Raw genomic sequence first — 19,258 nt, forward strand, 5'->3', positions numbered from 1 at the left:
GCGTACAATGTGATGATCTGGAAGAATTCGAAAAGTATTTATTCTCTACAGGGGCTTAAATATGTACTAAATATATACACACCAAAACAGGAGATATTTGCTTGAATTTTACAAGCATATGTATTTTTCCTATATATTAAAAATAAATATTTCCATTGAGGGAAAAAAGACTTGAAGGAGAAATCAGGTGGGGACGGGGAGAGGGGTACAGTAACAGCACCCAATTCCTCCTTAATATTCTAGAAAGCTACAGCCTCGGGAAGGGGCATCAAGCTCCTGTGACTGCAGCAGCTGGAACATCTTGTGAGCCGAGGGCACTGAGCACCAGGGACACTTGGTGTCCTGTTAGGGTGTCTGGGGGAGGGGGCCAGTCAGACTGGGGTGTCAGAACTCAGTCCAGTGCCTGTGACCCAGTCCATTACCCCTACGCTGTCTTTACTGGGCTACACACTAGGAAACCACTGCCTAACATATTTTCTGGAAGAAGAACAAGTTCCTCTGAGTTTTCTCACATCCATGTCTCCTTTGGTGACTTCAGCCAATTTAAGTTTCCAAATGAAAGCATCAGAACATTCTTCAAAGGCCAGAACACCCAGGTAGAAAGTATGACCCAATTCAAGGCCCTGCCTACTGGATTAAGAGCTTAGGCTCTGGAGTGAGGTAAACCTGGGTTCAAATCCCAGGAGTCGTTTATAAGCTGTGTGAGCTTGGACCAGTTACTTAACCTCTCTAAACTTCAGCTTCCTAATTTATAAAATATGGTTACTAGCAGTGCCTACTTCAAAGGGTGTGTGTAAGCGTTACATGATAATCTATGTAAAGTGTTCAGCAGAGCGGAGATACACAGTATTGTTATCATCTGTTATTATCGTTGTCGTTATTATTACTACTATTATAACTTCCATTTATGAATCCTCAGGGCTTGGCATAATAGGTGATCAATAATGTCGGGGGTTATTAACAGAGGCTACCTCTGGAAGAAGGGATGGAATACATATCTGTATTGTTTAAATGTTTAACAGTGAGCATATATTGCCTCTACAATAAAGAAAAAGTTTGGTTAACAAGCCCAGATAAGTTAGTCCTCTATAGAGCTACTTCACCCATTAAGCACTTAGTTCAGGTACAATGCCTGGGGCCTGTGAGCTGTTTGAGCAGCTACACAAATAATTGAGAACTGAAAATAAATGCACCAGCTCCAAAATCCAAACAGGAAACTACAAAACTTTAGTTAATAAACCTTTTGTTAAACATCACCAAAATGAACCACTGTCAACTGACAGATCAATTGCAATGCAACTCTTAGTTACATACAAAAAACATTTAAATCACAGGAGCAAAACCATTCTTAACAAAACTCTCAAAATGATAAAGATGTGAAAATCCATTCAAAGTCTTTTTTCCAGAATAAAAATATGTATGAAATAAGGGATGCAATTTTGATACATCTGATGGGATGTGGGTGGGCTCCAAGCATATGTGTGCCGAATGTCTTGCAAGGTCAAGGATGGTTTTGGTTACTGACCCCTCAACCCCACCTCTCCTTACCTCCTTCACGTAAAAGATGATAATGAACTTCAACGTTGCAACTGCAGGAAGAAGGGGTGAGAAGAAGGCTCCCATCCAGCAAATGGTTTGCCCATAAACGATCCCTAGAACATTATCAGGGATAGCAAACTCCTGCTGTCCCCAGCACCGAAACAGCTTCCAAGAGGAACAGTAGGTCACCAGGAACCTGGAAACAAACAGGACCATTTACCACCAGGACTACAGTGTCTGCCAAGGCCACAGAACCACATCCACAAAATTAGGGCTGTTTCCACACATAACTTCTCATGGAAACTGGTTAGTCATATGTCTAGAAGATGCAGAATATAGTGAACTCTGGAATCATTAACACCAGGGTCCAAGTCTCAGATCTACACTTTATCAGCCAAATCACGTTAGATAAGGCTCATTTTTCTCATCTGGAATGTGAGGGGATTATAGTACAGCCTACCTCACTGCGTTGTAGTTGACAGTAAATGACACGGGCAGTCTCTGTGCTCTAGTTTGCCACTCAATCCAAAAAGTATTGAGCTATTGTGCATCCACACACAAAATGGCTTATGAGGACCCTACCACCTTGCATGCTACTCCCTGGAATCCTAGAAGCTTTCTACAAAAACCCTAGGACCAGGGGCCTGAGATAAACACACATAGTTGTTCACTGTAGCACTACCACATATTAGCAAAAATACTGGAAACAACCAAATGCCCATCAGTAGGGGCTGCATCGACAAATCAGAAGCCATGGGTACAGTGGAATAGCATACAGTCCTTAAAACGAGAGAGGAAAATCCACGTGCCTTGACAGGGAAAGTTGTTCATGGTAGTTTGTTCGTATGGGGGAGAAAAAGCAAGCTGCGGACCCATGTGGATGTACCATGATCCCACTTGCGGGGTAAAAAAGAACACTTCAAGCAAGACTGTGAGTTTACTTACACATGTATTTATGCAAATGTGTGTTTTTATTGTTAAGAACTGCTGGATCTACCCCAAAGTGTTAACAATGGTCACCTCCATGGAGTGGGGTGGGATTGGGAAGTAGGGGTAAGGTAACAAAAGACAACTCTCACTATTCTCCGGATTTCTGTATTTATTTAAGTTTAAATATTAAAAAACTTTAATACGCACATATTCACATCATATTTGTGTAATTTTTTAAAAGGACAGTTTCTTTTTTAATGTTTACTTTTAAGGGCTTACTGGACTTCTGGCATGTACCAGGAGAATTTGTACATGTGGGTAAAAAAGTGATTAAGTGAACAGGGTTTCACTTAAGGCTCAAGGAGATGCTGAGAATAATTTTTTTTTTTTAATGACAGCAAAGTAATGATAATCCTGATGGTGACAGTTAATGTTTTGTTGAGTTCTGTGGCATGGAGTGTTCTTAGTACTTTTATCTGCATTTTGTCATTTAATCCTCACAACAGTGCTATGAGGTGGGCACTGCTACTATTCCCATTTCACAGGTAGGAAAACAGGCACAGAGCTTAAATAACTTGCCCTCAGTCACATGACTAGGAAGCGGCAGTGCTGGGTCTTGAACCCAGACTAGGAAATGTGGTATCCACTGCAGCCCAGAGGGGCTGGCAAGATGTCACCCCACGGCAGCCCCGCGGAAAGCAGCACCATTTCTGCTTCGTGCTGCCTTTCAGTGGGGCACACCATGGACCAGGGGGAGGTGATGGCCTGGAGCTTTTTCAAAGTCACCAATGGCTGTCAGTGGTTCCCAGGATGCGGAATCATCCAGCACTTTGTGAAGAGCAGCTGTGATGGGAACCTGTGGTGGGGATGAGGGAAAGGGTGAGGGGGTAGGGGGAGATAAGAGGGGTACCCCACACACTTACTTTCTAGGAAAATCCACAAAGAGTGTCACAGCCAAGATGATGATGAGGTCAAAGATCATCAGCTTGTACATTTCCTGCCCAACTTGGGTCTCCCAGCACTGAAACCCAGAGAGAAATGAGCCTGACTTGGAGCAGAAAAAGCCAGGTTCTCCCAATGCCATTTCCAGCCCCCAATCCTGCTGCCTCTGGAAGGCATCAGCCGATGCTCCTCTGAGCTCCAGCACAGACTGTGGTTTTCAAGCCCTTAGAATCAGAAGTGCCTGGTGTGCCAGACTCTGCTACACAGCAAGAATGAGGATCAACTGGGATTCAAACCCTTGGCTTCACGGGCTGTTCTCTCGACCCCAATGCTACTACCCCCAAGAGACCCGCCGAGCAGGATGCCCATCCCCGCAGCCTCACCGGGTAGAGTTTCTGGTTGTAGCCGCAGAGCTCACACGAGTAGTTATCGCAGGACGTAATCTCGGAGCCCAGAGTGAACACCAACACACAGATGGTGGCCAGCCACACAAAGACACACCTGCAGGGAAGAGGGTAGGAGGGAGGATGGGTAGAGGAGGGCTCAGGGCAGGCGGGCCCCTTGGAACAGGGCTGGGGTGCAGAGAAGCTGCCTTTCTTAACAGCAAACCCACAAATGGGCACAGAGTTTCTGTTTGGGATGATGAGCAAGTTCCGGAACCAAACAGTGGCAATGGTGGCACAACACGGAGCACGTACTTAACGCCAATGAATTGTACACTTAAAAGTGACTAAGATGGTAGATTTCATGTTATATGTATTTTACCACAATATTTTTTAAATGGCAGAGGAAAAAAAAACAGATCAGAAAGCTGGGAACTCCTGACTCCATGATGACGTAGCCACGCTGAGAACAATTCCTGGAAAGAACTAATTGAATCTTCTAAGTATCAGCTTTGAGAGATGGCTGATATATTGAGAAGTGAAAAAAATACACTGCAGAGTTTCACGTAGATACAATCCTATTTTTAAAAGAAAACAAAACATGTAAAGTTTGGCAGGAACAACAGGAACCGTGCAGATGAGGGCTGCTGGGGGAAAATGGATTCAAGAGAGGAGTGCAGAGGGCTCATGTTTTTTTTAACTGATGAGGATGATTATAATTTTTGTGACTTTCTGTTTGAATTAAAAAAAAAAAATTCCACAAGGACTCAGAGGCAAAGAATATACAAATCAATTTTCACTGCAAAGTAAAGGAGCTGTTACAGTGGAGGATTACTGGACTGAATGTCAATATTATGACATAGTATGAGTGTGTTTCGTGTTTGGTAATTGCAATCATTGTTGCTTTTGTTGTGGTCATCCATTTACAATGCTTGGTGTCAGTCTATTTCTCTCTTGTGAAAATAAAATACAGTGTGTGTGTGTGAAAAAAAAAACAAAGAACAAAAAAAAACTTCATGGCCCCTGGGGATAATTTAACAGAGAACGGAAGGAGCCTAAATCCTGAGACAGTGGGATTCCAGTACCAGCTCTGTAATGACTACTTCTGAACATCTCTTAAGAATGATTAAAAATAACCAACTTTGTTTAAAAAAAAAAAAGATGCTTCATCTATTGTTTGGTTTGTAATAAAAAAAATAAATGATATAGAAACATTAAAAAGTGTGTGGGTAGGGGAGCAAACCCACACCATCCACCTGACATGCTGTGCCTCCCTCGGGGCGGACGTGAGTACCTAGCACCACCGAAGAGGTTTCCATAACTAAAAACTGAAACGGAATCTAATAAAAAGTCTGAATCTACATTTGCGGAGGGATACAGGAAAACAAAAGACACCATGAGGAAACAATGGACTAAATCCAAAGTAGAGAACATTCTATAGGACAAACACCTCAGCTTCTCCCACAAATCAATAGCATAATACAATGGGGGAATTCTTGAAAGAATAAAGGGGACTTAAGAGGCATAACAACCCAACACAGCATGCGGCCTTTCTTTGGATCTTGGTTTGAATAAACCAACCATAGAAAGCCCTCTGCAACTCCATCAGGGGACTGACTTAATTCTGTGAGGTGTGATGACGATTTTGTTTAAAAAGAAAAGTTCTTGTCACTTAGAGATATACTGAGCTGTTTACAGGTGAAATGACATGTTGCCTGAGATGTGCTGAAAATAATCCAGCAGAGTTGGGGGGACCGCGTGAAACAAGACTAGCGAAACGTTGGTAAATAGTTGAAACTAAGTGATGGGCACACATGGGGGTTCATTATAGTGTCCTGTTTGAAAATTTCCAAAATAAAAAGATTTGTTTAAGCAAAGATGCAAATGCCATCTGAGGCTTTTGAGATGCAGACAGAAAACATTCCAGGGTCACAAAGTCCCCACCTGGTCCTCCTTAACTCATGTGTGTTAACTCCCTGGGCCCAGCTTTACACCTGCCATTTCTTTATTTTTTATTTTATTTTTTTAGGAAACTGAATATTTGTTTAGTATGAGAAGAGACATTACAACAAATTATAAAGAGTCAGTGGTAGCCCGCTGCGGGCCTCTCAGGCCGGTGATTTGCCCGCGCGCCTCCATGAGCTTGGCCCATGGCCTCTGACGGCGCCCACCCGAGCGCCCCGGGGGCCGGCGGGCAGCGGTCCTTGCCGGGGACCCTCCAGCGGGCCCAGGGGGGCAAACGTGGCTCTAAATCCAGCACGTGCATATTGAAGCAAGTGAAAGGGTTTAATACGAAGCACAGAAGCAGGTAATGCCAAAAAGCAAGCAGTAGTCGGTACACATTTAGTGAGTGGGGTAGCATTTCCTTCTCCCACTGCTGCTGAGACGGCGGAAATCAGTCGAGCTCAGTATGAAATGGAACACACCGAAGGTATTATTAGTCAGAGAATGAGGGTCTCGGAAAAATTAAAGGTAGCGCCACCAAATGCTGACCTGGAACAAGGATTCCAAGAAGGAGTTTCAAATGTTAGTGTGATTATGCAGGTTCCAGAGAGAATTGTTGTAGCAGGAAATAATGAAGACATTCCATTTTCAAGTCCAGCAGATCTTGACCTTATACAGTCAACTCCCTTCAAACCTCTGGCACTAAAAACACCACCTCGTGTGCTTACGCTAAGTCAAAGACCACTAGATTTTCTGGATTTAGAAAGACCTCCTCCAACCCTTCAAAATGAAGAAATCCATGCAGTTGGCAGGCTAAAATGAGAGCGCTCTATGAGTGAAAATGCTGTTTGCCAAAATGGACAGCTGGTCAGGACTGACTCCATGTATGGAATTTCAAATACAGATACAACGATTGAAGGAACCTCAGATGACATGACGGTTGTAGATGCAGCTTCATTAAGATGAAAGATAATCAAACTAAATAGACGTCTACAACTTCTGGAAGAGGCGAACAAAGAACGTGCTAAAAGAGAAATGGTCACGTATTCAATTTCTGTAGCATTCTGGCTGCCTAACAGCTGGCTCTGGTTTCGCCGCTAGAGGTAACCTCAACTCTCAAAAATACTGTCTCAACAGCTGGAAATATAAAGAATTTGCAAACGTCTTTGTTTCTGTCTTTGCGTTGTATGCCGTTTTACAGTCCATGCCCTGAAAATGTATTTCTCCCAGAAAGGAGGTGGGGAAAGGCTTATATTTGCAGAAGTAAAGGTATATTCTGTCACTTGACTGTATATAGTTTTAACCAGTTTTGCCATAACACCTACTTAAAATTCTCCCTTTGCATGTTTTGTAAATAGGATCTAGTTTGTTTTGGTTTTTTTTTTAAGGAAATTTTTTGCCTCATCAATCTGCACAGCTAATTCTATGAACGGGAGAGAAAAAAGTCTACAGAAAATGGATTTAGAGAAGTGTCTGTAAAGGAAAAATAATACTTTATTTTGTCTGTTTCTCAAACACTGTTAGATTAAACCGTTTAGTTAATAGACATTTTTGCATCCACATTTCAACATTAACACTACAGAAGTCATGGTCTGGTGTCAGATTTAATAAACTCAAGCCACCTCATGTTTCATGATCACCTTCAATAAAATAATGCCTAACATTTTCAGCAGTTTGTCTAAGATGTGGGCAAAATGTGCATTTTTATTTTTATTTTAGTTTTGCAGATGGTTTTCTATAAAGTACATTTTTACTAAGTCCATGTGTGAATGATTTAAAAAACTACAGGATAAGGTACAAATGTAGTGTATTTAATAAACTGTCAACCAAAAAAAAAAAGAGTCAATGGTAGCACACACAGTCGGTGACTGGGCCACATTTTTCTCAGCACTCACTCCAGCAACAGTCTCAGGTTCCTACTGCAAGTTCCTACTGTAACTCTCCTCCCAAGGCCATACATGGGCCTAGTGGGGTAGAAGTGTGAGGGAGTTAATGCCCCTGGGAGCCAGCCACCCTTAGGCAGGGGAGGACAAATACTTGTTGGAGGACAAACACTCCTGCATAGGAAAAGTCTAAGATATTTTCCACGCAAACTCCCAGAGTTGTCCCATAGGACTGAGCCCCAGTTGCAACTTGCCAAATAACATACCCTTTATAAGGTGCCTTCCCTTCTCTCTCTCACTTCCTCACTCTCCTGCTTGTATACACTTGTCTTCCTAACATCTTCAGAGCAACATTTCTTCCAAGGGCCCCACCCTATGCCCTCAGCTGTCGATGTGCTAATACATGAAAAAAATATAGACACTCAAGTCAAAAAGATTTCCCTGCATGTGCAAACTCTGATTCATTCATGGGGGCTGTCTGAAGGCTGAAGAGGATTCTTGGCTCAGCAGGGAAAAGTACCACAATGGATTAGCGATGTCTGCCGTGGGCAGGGGAGGGGACAAGTGGTGACTTGCTTGGCACGTCTAGGCATTACCTAAGGATTGTCAGCCGGATCTCAAAGCCTGGGGAATAATCCTCATAGTGGATGATCTTGGCAAAGATTATTGGGGTGATAAAATTGGCCAGCGTGATCACAATAGAAGGCAGGTACAATATCAAGAGGTTCTCTCCAAAAACCATCTTGTCAATTTCCTATGAAGATAACAAAACTGGTCAGGAGTAGAATAATTTGCATCACAAATGAACTGACCTTAAAAGAACTCAACTATATGTATGTCAAGTCATATGCTGAACACCTTAAACTTATACAGTGTTGTATGTCAATTATATTTCATTAAAACTGTAAGGGAGAAAAAAACCCAAACATGTTTAGCAAACAAAACAAAACATTTGTTTCGTTCAACATGGCACCTAAAACTAAGCCATCTCCTTCCTTGGGTGTTCAAACAGAGGAACCATGATCTAGTACCATACTAGAAGAAAACTGAGCTCTACTGGATTTATTAAGGTGAAATATAAAAAATCCATGTATTCTGTATCAATGGGCAATTTAAAGCATTTTCAAGGCTGAACTAATTGACTTGGAACAGCCATTCTCTCCTTCTTTCATAATAATAGACTATTTAGTCACATATATGGCTATCTGAGATAAAACTAAATTTCCTAGGTAATTTGACTGTCTTCCTAGGTAAATGGCTCTCTGACTAAATTCTGGCCAAAGGATATAAGAGGAAGTGTTAAGTGCAACCTCCAGGTCCTGCCCTTGAAGGGAAGGGGTATGCTCTCCTCATCTCCTTCACTTCCTTCCCATTGGCTAGAATGTGAATGTGGTGAGCTACCCGGTGCCATACAGAAGAAGACCACATTCTAAGGATGGCAGAGCTACAAGATGGAAGGAACTTGGGCCCCTGATGATTGATTTCATGAAGCAGAGCCACTAGACCAACCTGGATTTTTCTTTCTTTCTTTTTTTTTTAATTTGTCTTGGCTGTGCTGTGGGATGCGGGATCTTAATTCCCCAACCAGGGATTGAATCCGTGCCCTCTGCAATGGAAGCATGGAATCTCAACCACTGGACTGCCAGGGAAGTCCCCAACTTGGATTTTTAAAACCACTGTTATTTTAGGTAAACTGAGGCCCCTGCTAGTAAGCTGTGCAGTTGGGGATTAAATCCAGGCAGCAAAGCCTGGATTTGAACATTGTAAACTCCAGGAGGAGGAGGTACCCCAAACACTCTATTTTGGATGCTTTTTTTTTTTCTATTGAAAGTGGAAACTAGTCACTCTGATTTTAGGTTCTCTGTAATATCAGCCAAACTTATATCCCCATATGTAAAACAGAATGATGATAGTATCTACCTGAGAGGTTTGCAATACACTTAGCATACATAACGTCCAATGGGACTAAAAGTTAAATTGACTTTCACGGAGCACTTACTTTTTTCATGTGTTCTTGAGAGAATATAGTCGCTCTATAGATTGCATAAAAGCATGCCGCTAAAACGGCCAGCACGATACAGTTCAAAAACAGTCTCAAAGAGTAAATCCGTATCGTTTCTTCTGAGGTCCTTTCTGCTATTTTCTGCCGTATTCTTTCTTCCTCCAGATCTGCCTGAGAACAAAAGAAAGCTCATTTGTGAGCGTTGGGATGAAGGGATATTTAGGGGTGGAAACAGTGACTCACCGTCATACTCTCCCTCTCGATCTTTAAAGTTTCCTAAATATTCATCTCCCCCAGGATACCCTCCTGGACCAAGCCCAACCAGTTTCCATGTTTCCTAAAGGCCTAAATGAAGGCAGACCTTCTATTTAAGATTGAAATTAGACTCCACAATAAATGTGAAAACAGAATTATAACCTATTCAGGACATTACCTATATGTTACTATTACCTATATGCTATTTCTTTAAACAAATAATACACTTCATTTGATTCCTTCCATCTCACTTCATTAAGCTTTTGATATCATTGTCTCCTCCTCCTTTTTTGGGTAGGTTTGATCAAGATGCTATTTGTTACTCCTTTTCTCCTGATTAATTTGGAAATTCCACTTTTTCATATTCTCTCCACTCCACCTTATTATCATAGCATTCTTAGTCCTATTCCTCCTGGTTTAAGAGACGTTTATGACAGGTTCTCATCAAGCAGAAAAATAACAGTACAAACCAACAAGGACCTACTGTATAGGACAGGGAACTCTACTCAATATTCTGTGATAACCTGTATGAGAAAAGAATCTAAAAATGAATGAATATATGTATATGTATAACTGAATCACTTTGCCACACACCTGAAACTAACACAATATGGTAAATCAACTATACTCCAGTAAAATTAAAAAAAAAAAAAAAGAATAACAGTCTTCTTCAACTAGGATTAAAATAAGTTTTCTAAATTAAAACAAAAACAAAAACAAAAATTAGTACAAGGTGATGGGGGAGACGTGAAGATACCACCTCTTGTCCCAGCCCCAGTTCACCAGCTTCATGCTTGGGGCTAAGGTGATCAACCCCAGGAAGTGGTTCTCTGCAAAAAGCTCTTGAAAACTACATAGGGCTACACAACTAAGCACTGGGGACAGCCTGGCCCCCACCAGCTCCTTTGCAAGCTGTAACCCTGCCTCCCGCCAAGAGAAAACTGAGTGGCACTCACTCGGAGCTCGTAGCGCAGGCTGCTGTGCCTCAGGTCCGCCATGCTACGGTTGGTGATGCAGAAGTCCCAGCCCGCAAAGATCTTGTTGCAGTAACTCTGGAAGTGCTCCTCGCTCTGGATCAGATTACTTTTGAACCCTTCCACCGACCTGACCCCAAAACACGTTTATCGTTCTTATAAGAACAACAAAATACAGGCCCATGGATATGCTTTGTCTAAAATTTAAAAGTTACACATAGCTGCATCTTCCACCCATTTTGACATGCTTGGTCAAGTTTCGGATCGTTCTAAATATGTGGCAGCTAACCAGGCATCTCATTGTTGAAAATCACTTCCTTTCATCCATTCAATGGCTTCTTTCGCAGCTAGAATAAAATCCAAACTCTTTTAATACACCCTAGAGGTCCTACATGACCCTGCATGGCGCCATCTTTCCTCCCATAGGGCCACTCTGCTGTAATGACAAAGGCTTTTTTCCTATCCATAAACACACAAACCTTTCCTCCAGCCTCAGGGCCTTTGCACTTGCAGTTCCCTCTGCCCTCTCCTCTTCCCATGGCTGCCCCCTTCTTATCCCTCAGGTTTCGCTCAAATATCCCCTCCACAGATTCCCCACCATCCCATCTAAAGTTGTGACTCCTACTTCAAGTCAGTCTCTTTAATTTCCTTCACAGCAATAACCTAACCGCCAATCATCTCATTTATGTGTTTACTGCTTGTAGCCCCTTACCCTGACTAAATTTTAAACTCCTTGAGGTCAGGTACCCTGGCTGTCTTCCCACCTTTATATCCGGAATGCCTGGATATAAATATGGCCACTATCCAACTGATGGATAAATGCATGAATAAATGACTTAAATAGTAAAATAACCAAATAATTAGCGAGCACCTGTTTTGGTCAGATGCAACTCTGTTGCACAAGTTCATAATCATTACTCATTCAAATGCTTTCCTGGAAAAAAATACACTCTGGCACTTGACATAAAAACGTCAAATGCCACACACTCTGTAGACAAACCAGGGTATTTTTAGGATTTGCTACTGAGTTGTGAAGACAATAGAAATGAAAGGAATTATAGCAATCAGTTGTTCTGCCAAAGGTTCACAGCAAAGAATTTATGTCAGAACCAGCTGGGGTGCTTTTCCAAAATGCAGACTCCCGGGTGATTTCATATCCTGAGATTTTTAATTCAGTAGGTCTCATGGGGGGGTGATCCAGAAATATGCTATTTATAAAGCTCCATGGTGATTCTGAGGTCCCACCCCAATTGAATGGTCTGATTTAGACCAAACCTCCATTTTACAGGTGGGAAAGCTAAGATCTAGAGAAGGGAAAAAGTATTTCCCTAGATCCAAGGAGCTAGTGGCAGAACTGGGGCTAGTACGATGATGACGACGACGATGATTTTAATTTAATAAACGTCTAAGTGCCAGGCCCAGTACTAAGTTCTTCACCTGCCTTGTTTCAGTTAATCCTCCCAACAACCCTTCTAGGTGTGTGCATTTCACAGACAAAGAAAATGAGGTTCAGCGAGGTGAAGCCACATTTGAACCTTGGTCTCTTGACCCCTAAGTCCACCCTCTTTGCCACCCTGTAGCACTTCTTCCTCCCTGGGTAGGCCGCTCCCCATTACTTCACAGCCACCCTCCCTGCAGGCTTCCCCACGAAGCAGTCAAGGCCCGGAGGCGCAGGAGCTCGAGCAAGACCCGGAGGTGGCTTCACTGTTCAGCTGATAAAGCTTCTTCTTCAGGGCCCCTTCCAAGGCCCCAGGAGCGCCTCTAGCAACGTGTTCATACGGTCTTGTTTTGATTTTTTATCATTTACAAGAGATACTTTCATGTTCTTTGTCTTACAGAGGGCCCCTCCATACCGTCTACATTGCCGGTCCATAAAACTTGGATCTACCCTTGCCATGAGCACACAACAGCAAAGCCAGAACCCCAATCAACCAACATTTCTTTACCAAGCATCTCTCGGCCCTCAAAATGAGCCACTGCTCCTCTTGTCAGTATGCTGCCCGTTTCTGTGGGGGATGGACACACACCAGTTCATTTTCATCTCAAAGATTCTGACTCAGGATACGAGTGCCCAGCCGGGCTCTGGGGTTTTCTCTGTGGTGGTGAACCCTGGTCTCCACGGAGGACAAACTCAGACGCCAAAACCCTGGTCTCTTCTACACCTGTGATAAGGAGCTTCACAGCCCCATGGCTTATAGCACTGCCCGGCTCTCACAGGCACAATGAAGTGGGGAAGAGAGGTGCCCATCCAAGCATTCCCCTTGGGGCAGAGACAGTAAGCCGTCCATCAGGAATGGGTGGTTCTCCTTTCATAGTGTAGCGCTAGTGCTGGGAAGTGGCTGCCAGCCAAGGACAACATTTCCCAGCCTCCCTTTCGGTGAGCCGTGGACATGTGACTAAACTATAGCTGATGGAATGCAAGTGACGTTCATCACTCTCAGGCGGAGCCCAGAAACACTTACCACGTGATACTCCTCCAAGGTCGTTTTCCCTTCCGGCCCTTAAGAGGAACATCTTAAAGCCACATGCTGATGATGGCTGAGCTTCAGTCAACTTGAGTCCCAGCAGGACTGAGAAGGAGTCTTCTACACTAACCTGTGGCCCACTAAGAACTTCATGGGAGAAAGATATACAACTTCTATCGTGTTGGGCCATTTTTCTTTTGGGGATAGTTGTTTGTTAAAGTAATTAAAAGTAATTAATATTCCTCACTTTTCTTGGGAATTGGCACCTCCCACTAAAATGCCTGTCTACCACGTGAAATGTCACGTTCGCATATGACCCTAATCCACTGGCCACAACTGAAGGGTCAGGATTGGGTACCTGAATGAAGCAGAGCCAGCAAGTCTTCAAAGGACTTCTGAGCCTGTGACCCTGGGAGTACACATAAGGAAGCTGCCACCAGAAGAATCAGAGATGCAGGAGCCCTTGCTTTGGGTTGTTTTGAATCCATTCCTATATCTTTGTCCTTCCTGTAATTTGGAGTTTCCTCCCTTCCTTGGTTCTCTCAGCCACTCGATTCCCCTTTAGCCCAGTTAGTCAGAGTTGGGTTTCCGCCACTTGCAACCCAGTAGAGACCTGGTTAGCATATATACCGGATCAAAGATAAGGTTGGTGGGACTTCCCTGGTGGCGCAGTGGTTAAGAATTCGCCTGCCAATGCAGGGGACACAGGTTCGAGCCCTGGTCCGGGAAGATCCCACATGCCACGGAGCAGCTGGGCCCGTGTGTCACAACTACTGAGCCTGTGCTCTAGAGTCCGCGAGCCACAACTACTGAAGCCCATGTGCCACAACTACTGAAGCCTGCACGCCTAGAGTCTGTGCTCCGCAACAGGAGAAGCCACCGCAATGGGAAGCCCGTGCACCACAACGAAGAGTAGCCCCTGCTCGCCACAACTAGAGAAAGCCCGCACAGCAACAAAGACCCAGCGCAGCCAAATATAAATAAATAAATAAATAATAATAAATTAAAAAAAAAAAAAGGACTTAGGCTTGATAGGCTTTTTTAAAAAAAACAAAGATAAGGTCGGCAGAATGGTACTGGCAAATGTGTTCACTGATGATTGACTGAAGACTCTGGGCTGCTACTCCAGCTCCCAGATGCTGCCTCCATCCTCCAGGTGTCCACAGTCTCCAACACACTCACAAACCTTTTTCCACAAAGCTCAGCCCTGCACTCTGCTCATCCTCTGGGCAATGGCTCTCAGAGTCCACAGACCTCCACGAGACTCCAGCCATTAAGAATAATTCAAAGAGAACACAATGACAAGATAAACTTTACCTTTTCACTATCCAAAGAAGGCTCAGGGCCAGGTAGGCAACTGTGCTTAACACATAAGCCAGAGGCAGATCATAGATGAAGTTCTGAAATTTCACCCCGTCAATGGTGTAATGTCCATAAAAGAGGCAGGTATCCTCCAGGAAACCCTGAAACAAAGCCAAGGGCATGAGGTCAGATTGGTGAGTTGACTGCAGGGAACCAGGAAACCAGTCTCTGCCTCAAGGAACTCACATTCCAGTGTCACTGTTCATCCCTGAATTCCCCAGAGACTGGAAAAATTCCAGATTTGCAGCAACATGGATACAACTAGAGATTATCACGCTAAGTGAAGTCAGACAGAGAAAGATAAACACCATATGATATCACATACGTGACATCTAAAATATGACACAAATGAACCTATTTATGAAACAGAAACGGAATCGTGGACATAGAGAACAGACTGGTGGTTGCCAAGGAGGAGGAGGTTGGGGGGAGGGATGGAGTGGAAGGCTGGGTTAGCAGATGCAAGCTATTATATATAGAATAGATAAACAACAAGGTCCTACTGTATAGCACAGAGAACTATATTCAATATCCTATGAAAAACCATAATGGAAAAGAATATTAAAAAAAAAGTACGTATATATGTGTGTGTGTGTGTATATATGTGTATATATATCTGAATCACTTTGCTCTACAGCAGTAATTAACACAACACTGTAAGTCAACTATACTTCAATTTAAAAACATTAATTAATTTAAAAAATAATTTAGACCAATTAAAAAAAAATCTAGAGATATATGGGGTGCTCAACTAGAGTTTGGGGAATAAAGCACAGATAAAGCCTGAGCATTAAAAATACACAGGGGTACAATCCAAAAATGAAATTAAGGAAAGAATTCCATGTGCAATAACAGCAAAAATAATAACATAATTAGGAACAGATTTAACAAATGAAGTATAAGTATATAAATCTTATATTCTTAAAACTATAAAACATGTTTAAAAAATTAAAGAAGATCTAAATAAATGGAAAAACATCCCCTGTTCATGGATCAGGAGATCCATGGCAACACTCCCCCAAACTGACCCACAGAATCAACACATCCCTATCAGAATCCCGACTGGCTTCTTTGTAGAAAATGGTAAGATAATCCTAAAATTCATATGGAATTGCAAGGGTCTCAGAATAGCCGAAATAATCTTGAAGAAAAAAAACAAAGGTGTAGGACTCACACATCCCAATTTCAAAACTTACTACAAAACAACAGTAATCAAGACAGTGTGGCACTAGCATAAAAATAGACATATAGATCTATGGAATAGAATTCAGTCCAAAAATGAACACATACATCTATGGTCAACTGATTTTTGATAAGGGGAAAAAAGAGTCTTTTCAAGAAATGGTGCTGAGACAACTGGATAGCCACATGCAAAAAATAAAATAAAATAAAGTTGAGCCCCTACCTTACACCTTTTAAAAATTTTAACTTAAAATGGATCAAGGGCCTAAATGTAAGAGCTAAAACTATAAAACTCTTAGAAGAGGAAAGAGAGTTAAATCTGCACGACTTTGGATTTGGCAATAGATTCTTAGATATGACACCAAAAGCACAAGCAATAAAAGAAAAAATAAATTGGACTTCATAAAAATTAAAAACTTCTGTGCTTCAAAGGACACTATCAAGAAAGTAAAAAGACAATCCAGAAAATGGGAGAAAATACTTGTAAATCATATACGTTATAAAGTACTTGTATCTAGAATATTAAAAAAAAACCCTCATAACTCAACAATAAAAAGATAGATAGGGCTTCCCTGGTGGTACAGTGGTTAAGAATCCGCCTGCCAATGCAGGGGACACGGGTTCGAGCCTTGGTCCGGGAAGATCTCACATACTGCAGAGCAACTAAGCCCGTGCGCCACAACTACTGAGCCTGCGCTCTACAGCCCAAGAGCCACAACTACTGAAGCCCGCACACCTAGAGCCCATGCTCCGCAACAAGAGAAGCCACCGCAATGAGAAGCCCACGCACCACAATGAAGAGTAGCCCTCGCTGGCCGCAACTAGAGAAAGCCTGCACACAGCAACGAAGACCCAACACAGCCAAAAATTAAAAAAATAAATTAAATAAATTTAAAAAAAAAGACTGATAATCCAATTAAAAATGTAAAGAGGATCCAAACAGACATTTATTCAAAGAAGATATACAAAAGGCCAATAAGCGCATGAAAAGATGATCAACATCATTAGTCATTAGAGAAATGCAAATGACAAAACCACAAAGAAATTCCACTGCACACAAACTAGGGTGGCTATAATAAAAAAGTCAGGTAATTGCAAGTGCTGACAAGGATGTGGAGACATCGGAAACCTTATGCACTGCTGGTGAGAATGTGAAGTGGTACAGCCATTTTGGAAAAGTCTGGCAGTTCTTCAAAAAGTTAAACATCCGGTTACCATCTGACCCAGTGATTTCCGCTCCCCAAAGAATTGAAAAGATATATCCACACAAAATCTCGAACATGAATGTTCTTAGCAGCATTATTCATAACAGCCAAAAGGTGAAAACAACCCAAATGTCCATGATGAATGTATAAACAAAATGCAGTCTATCCACACAATGTAATCTTATTTGGCCACACAGGGAATCAAAGGTGGATAGATGCTCCAACATGGATGAACTTTAAAAAACATGCCAATGGGCTTCCCTGGTGGCACAGTGGTTGAGAATCTGCCTGCCAATGCAGGGGACACGGGTTCGAGCCCTGGTCTGGGAAGATCCCACATGCCGCGGAGCAACTGGGCCCGTGAGCCACAACTACTGAGCCTGCGCGTCTGGAGCCTGTGCTCCACGACAAGAGAGGCCGCGATAGTGAGAGGCCCGCGCACTGCGATGAAGAGTGGCCCCCACTCGCCGCAACTAGAGAAAGCCCTCGCACAGAAACAAAGACCCAACACAGCCAAAAATAAATAAATAAATAAATTTATTAAAAAAAACATGCCAAGTGAAAGAAGCTACAGACAAAAGATCATGGATTAAATGATCCCACTTATACGAAAATGTCATGAATAAGCATTCATGAGACAGAAAGTAAATTAATGGTTGCTTAGCACTGATTAGGGGAATTGGTAGGTGATAAAGGGTACAGGGTTTCTTTTTGAGGTGATGAAAATGTTCTAAAATTGATTGTGGTAATGGCTGTATAACTTTGTGAAAATACTAAAAACCACTGAATTGTACACTTTAAATGGATGAATTGTATGATATGTGAATTGTACCTCAATAAAGCTATTACCAGACAAAAAACAAAACAAAACAAAAAACCCCTAAAACCCAAAGGTGTCCTATGTGAAAATACAGCAGAGAAAAGCCCGTGACTTCTTATGGTGGGAATAACTGAACACCTCAAACTCTTCCTTGAATAGCAAGGATAGAACATTCTAGGAGAGTGAGGAAGAAAATATACACAGAGAACAGAAATAGTATAAGTAGTACCTAGATGTTCACTACAGTATTGTTTAGAAAGGGGAAAATGGAAGCAATATGAATGTCCATCAATAGGGGACTGGTTAGATCATGAAAAATCCATACTATAAAATATTAAGAAGTCCATATAAGTGCACAAGAAAGGTTGAGAAAGATATTAACCATGGCGTTAAAGGATTGGCGGTCTCTGGGAAGAGGTAATTTTATTTTTTACTCTATAAGTCTTACATTTTTATGATAACCATGTATTGTTATACTGAGTAGTTAAGTAAATTTTTAATAGAAAAAAAAAAAGATGTAGAAACAGAAGACTCCATCTTTTCTTTAACTCTCCTGAAGCTGGGGCACACAGGCCATAAAACTTGCCCAACTGTACAAAACCTGTTTTTATTGCCCCAGATTGGTGTCAGGGCTGTCATCAATCTCTCCTACAAAATAAAGTTACATTACAGGACAAAGGTCCACTGGGCCTGGAAAATAATTTCTCTGATACGATCATGAGCTTGCCTCAATTGTTTTCAGCAAAGACAAGCCACTGCTTAATCTCTCTGGCCAGCTCCCTATTGGGCCTATAATTAAAATTTGTATGTGACAAGATAAAGGTTATTAGCTAAAACTACTGTAGTAATCATATTACAATATATAAAGTATCAAACCAACATGTACATTCTCAAAAGTATACAGTGTTATATGTCAATCATATCTCAATTTAAAAAAAAAAACACATGTAAAAGATGTAAGAATGCTACTTATTTGCTATGTTGAGAACTGTTTTTCAGTGAATAAATGTGATAGGCATACTATAATGCATTAGTGAAGATTTTAAAAACAGGAAAAATGATGGTTGTAAAAGTGCTACTTGCTCAGTATGTTCAGAATACTTTTATTTTAGTCAATGCATGGGATGTCGATTCTGTAATGTGTGTAGAAAAGTTCTTAAAATTCAGTGTGAGAGAGAAGTTTGTAAGACTGCTACAGACTTGCAACCCACATGGAGAACAGAACACTGCTATTTCTTTTTTTTTTTTTTTTTTTGCTGCTATTTCCATGAATGGATGTGACAGTCATTTTGTAATACATATAGAAATGTTTAAAAACACTTGTAAGAAATATGTTGAAGTGGTATTTGCTTGCTATATAGAAAATCCTGTT

General features: G+C 41.8%; 1 protein-coding gene and 1 pseudogene across 1 annotated transcript in view; one reads left to right on the forward strand and one right to left on the reverse strand.

The window, feature by feature from the left end:
* Window positions 1-19,258, reverse strand: part of TMC7 (transmembrane channel like 7) — a 53,679-nt gene that overhangs the window by 9,467 nt on the left and 24,954 nt on the right. The window contains exons 6-12 of the mRNA XM_068524513.1: window positions 14,635-14,780; window positions 10,835-10,982; window positions 9,621-9,794; window positions 8,218-8,375; window positions 3,795-3,912; window positions 3,393-3,490; window positions 1,549-1,735 (exon numbers count right to left, since the gene is read on the reverse strand). Coding sequence (XP_068380614.1) covers window positions 1,549-1,735; window positions 3,393-3,490; window positions 3,795-3,912; window positions 8,218-8,375; window positions 9,621-9,794; window positions 10,835-10,982; window positions 14,635-14,780 — 1,029 coding nt within the window. The remainder of the gene's footprint in view (window positions 1-1,548; window positions 1,736-3,392; window positions 3,491-3,794; window positions 3,913-8,217; window positions 8,376-9,620; window positions 9,795-10,834; window positions 10,983-14,634; window positions 14,781-19,258) is intronic.
* Window positions 6,281-6,839, forward strand: LOC137749912 (mitochondrial fission factor pseudogene; annotated as a pseudogene).

The sequence above is a fragment of the Eschrichtius robustus genome, chromosome 16, assembly GCF_028021215.1.
Source record: "Eschrichtius robustus isolate mEscRob2 chromosome 16, mEscRob2.pri, whole genome shotgun sequence".
Taxonomy (NCBI): Eukaryota; Metazoa; Chordata; class Mammalia; order Artiodactyla; family Eschrichtiidae; genus Eschrichtius; species Eschrichtius robustus.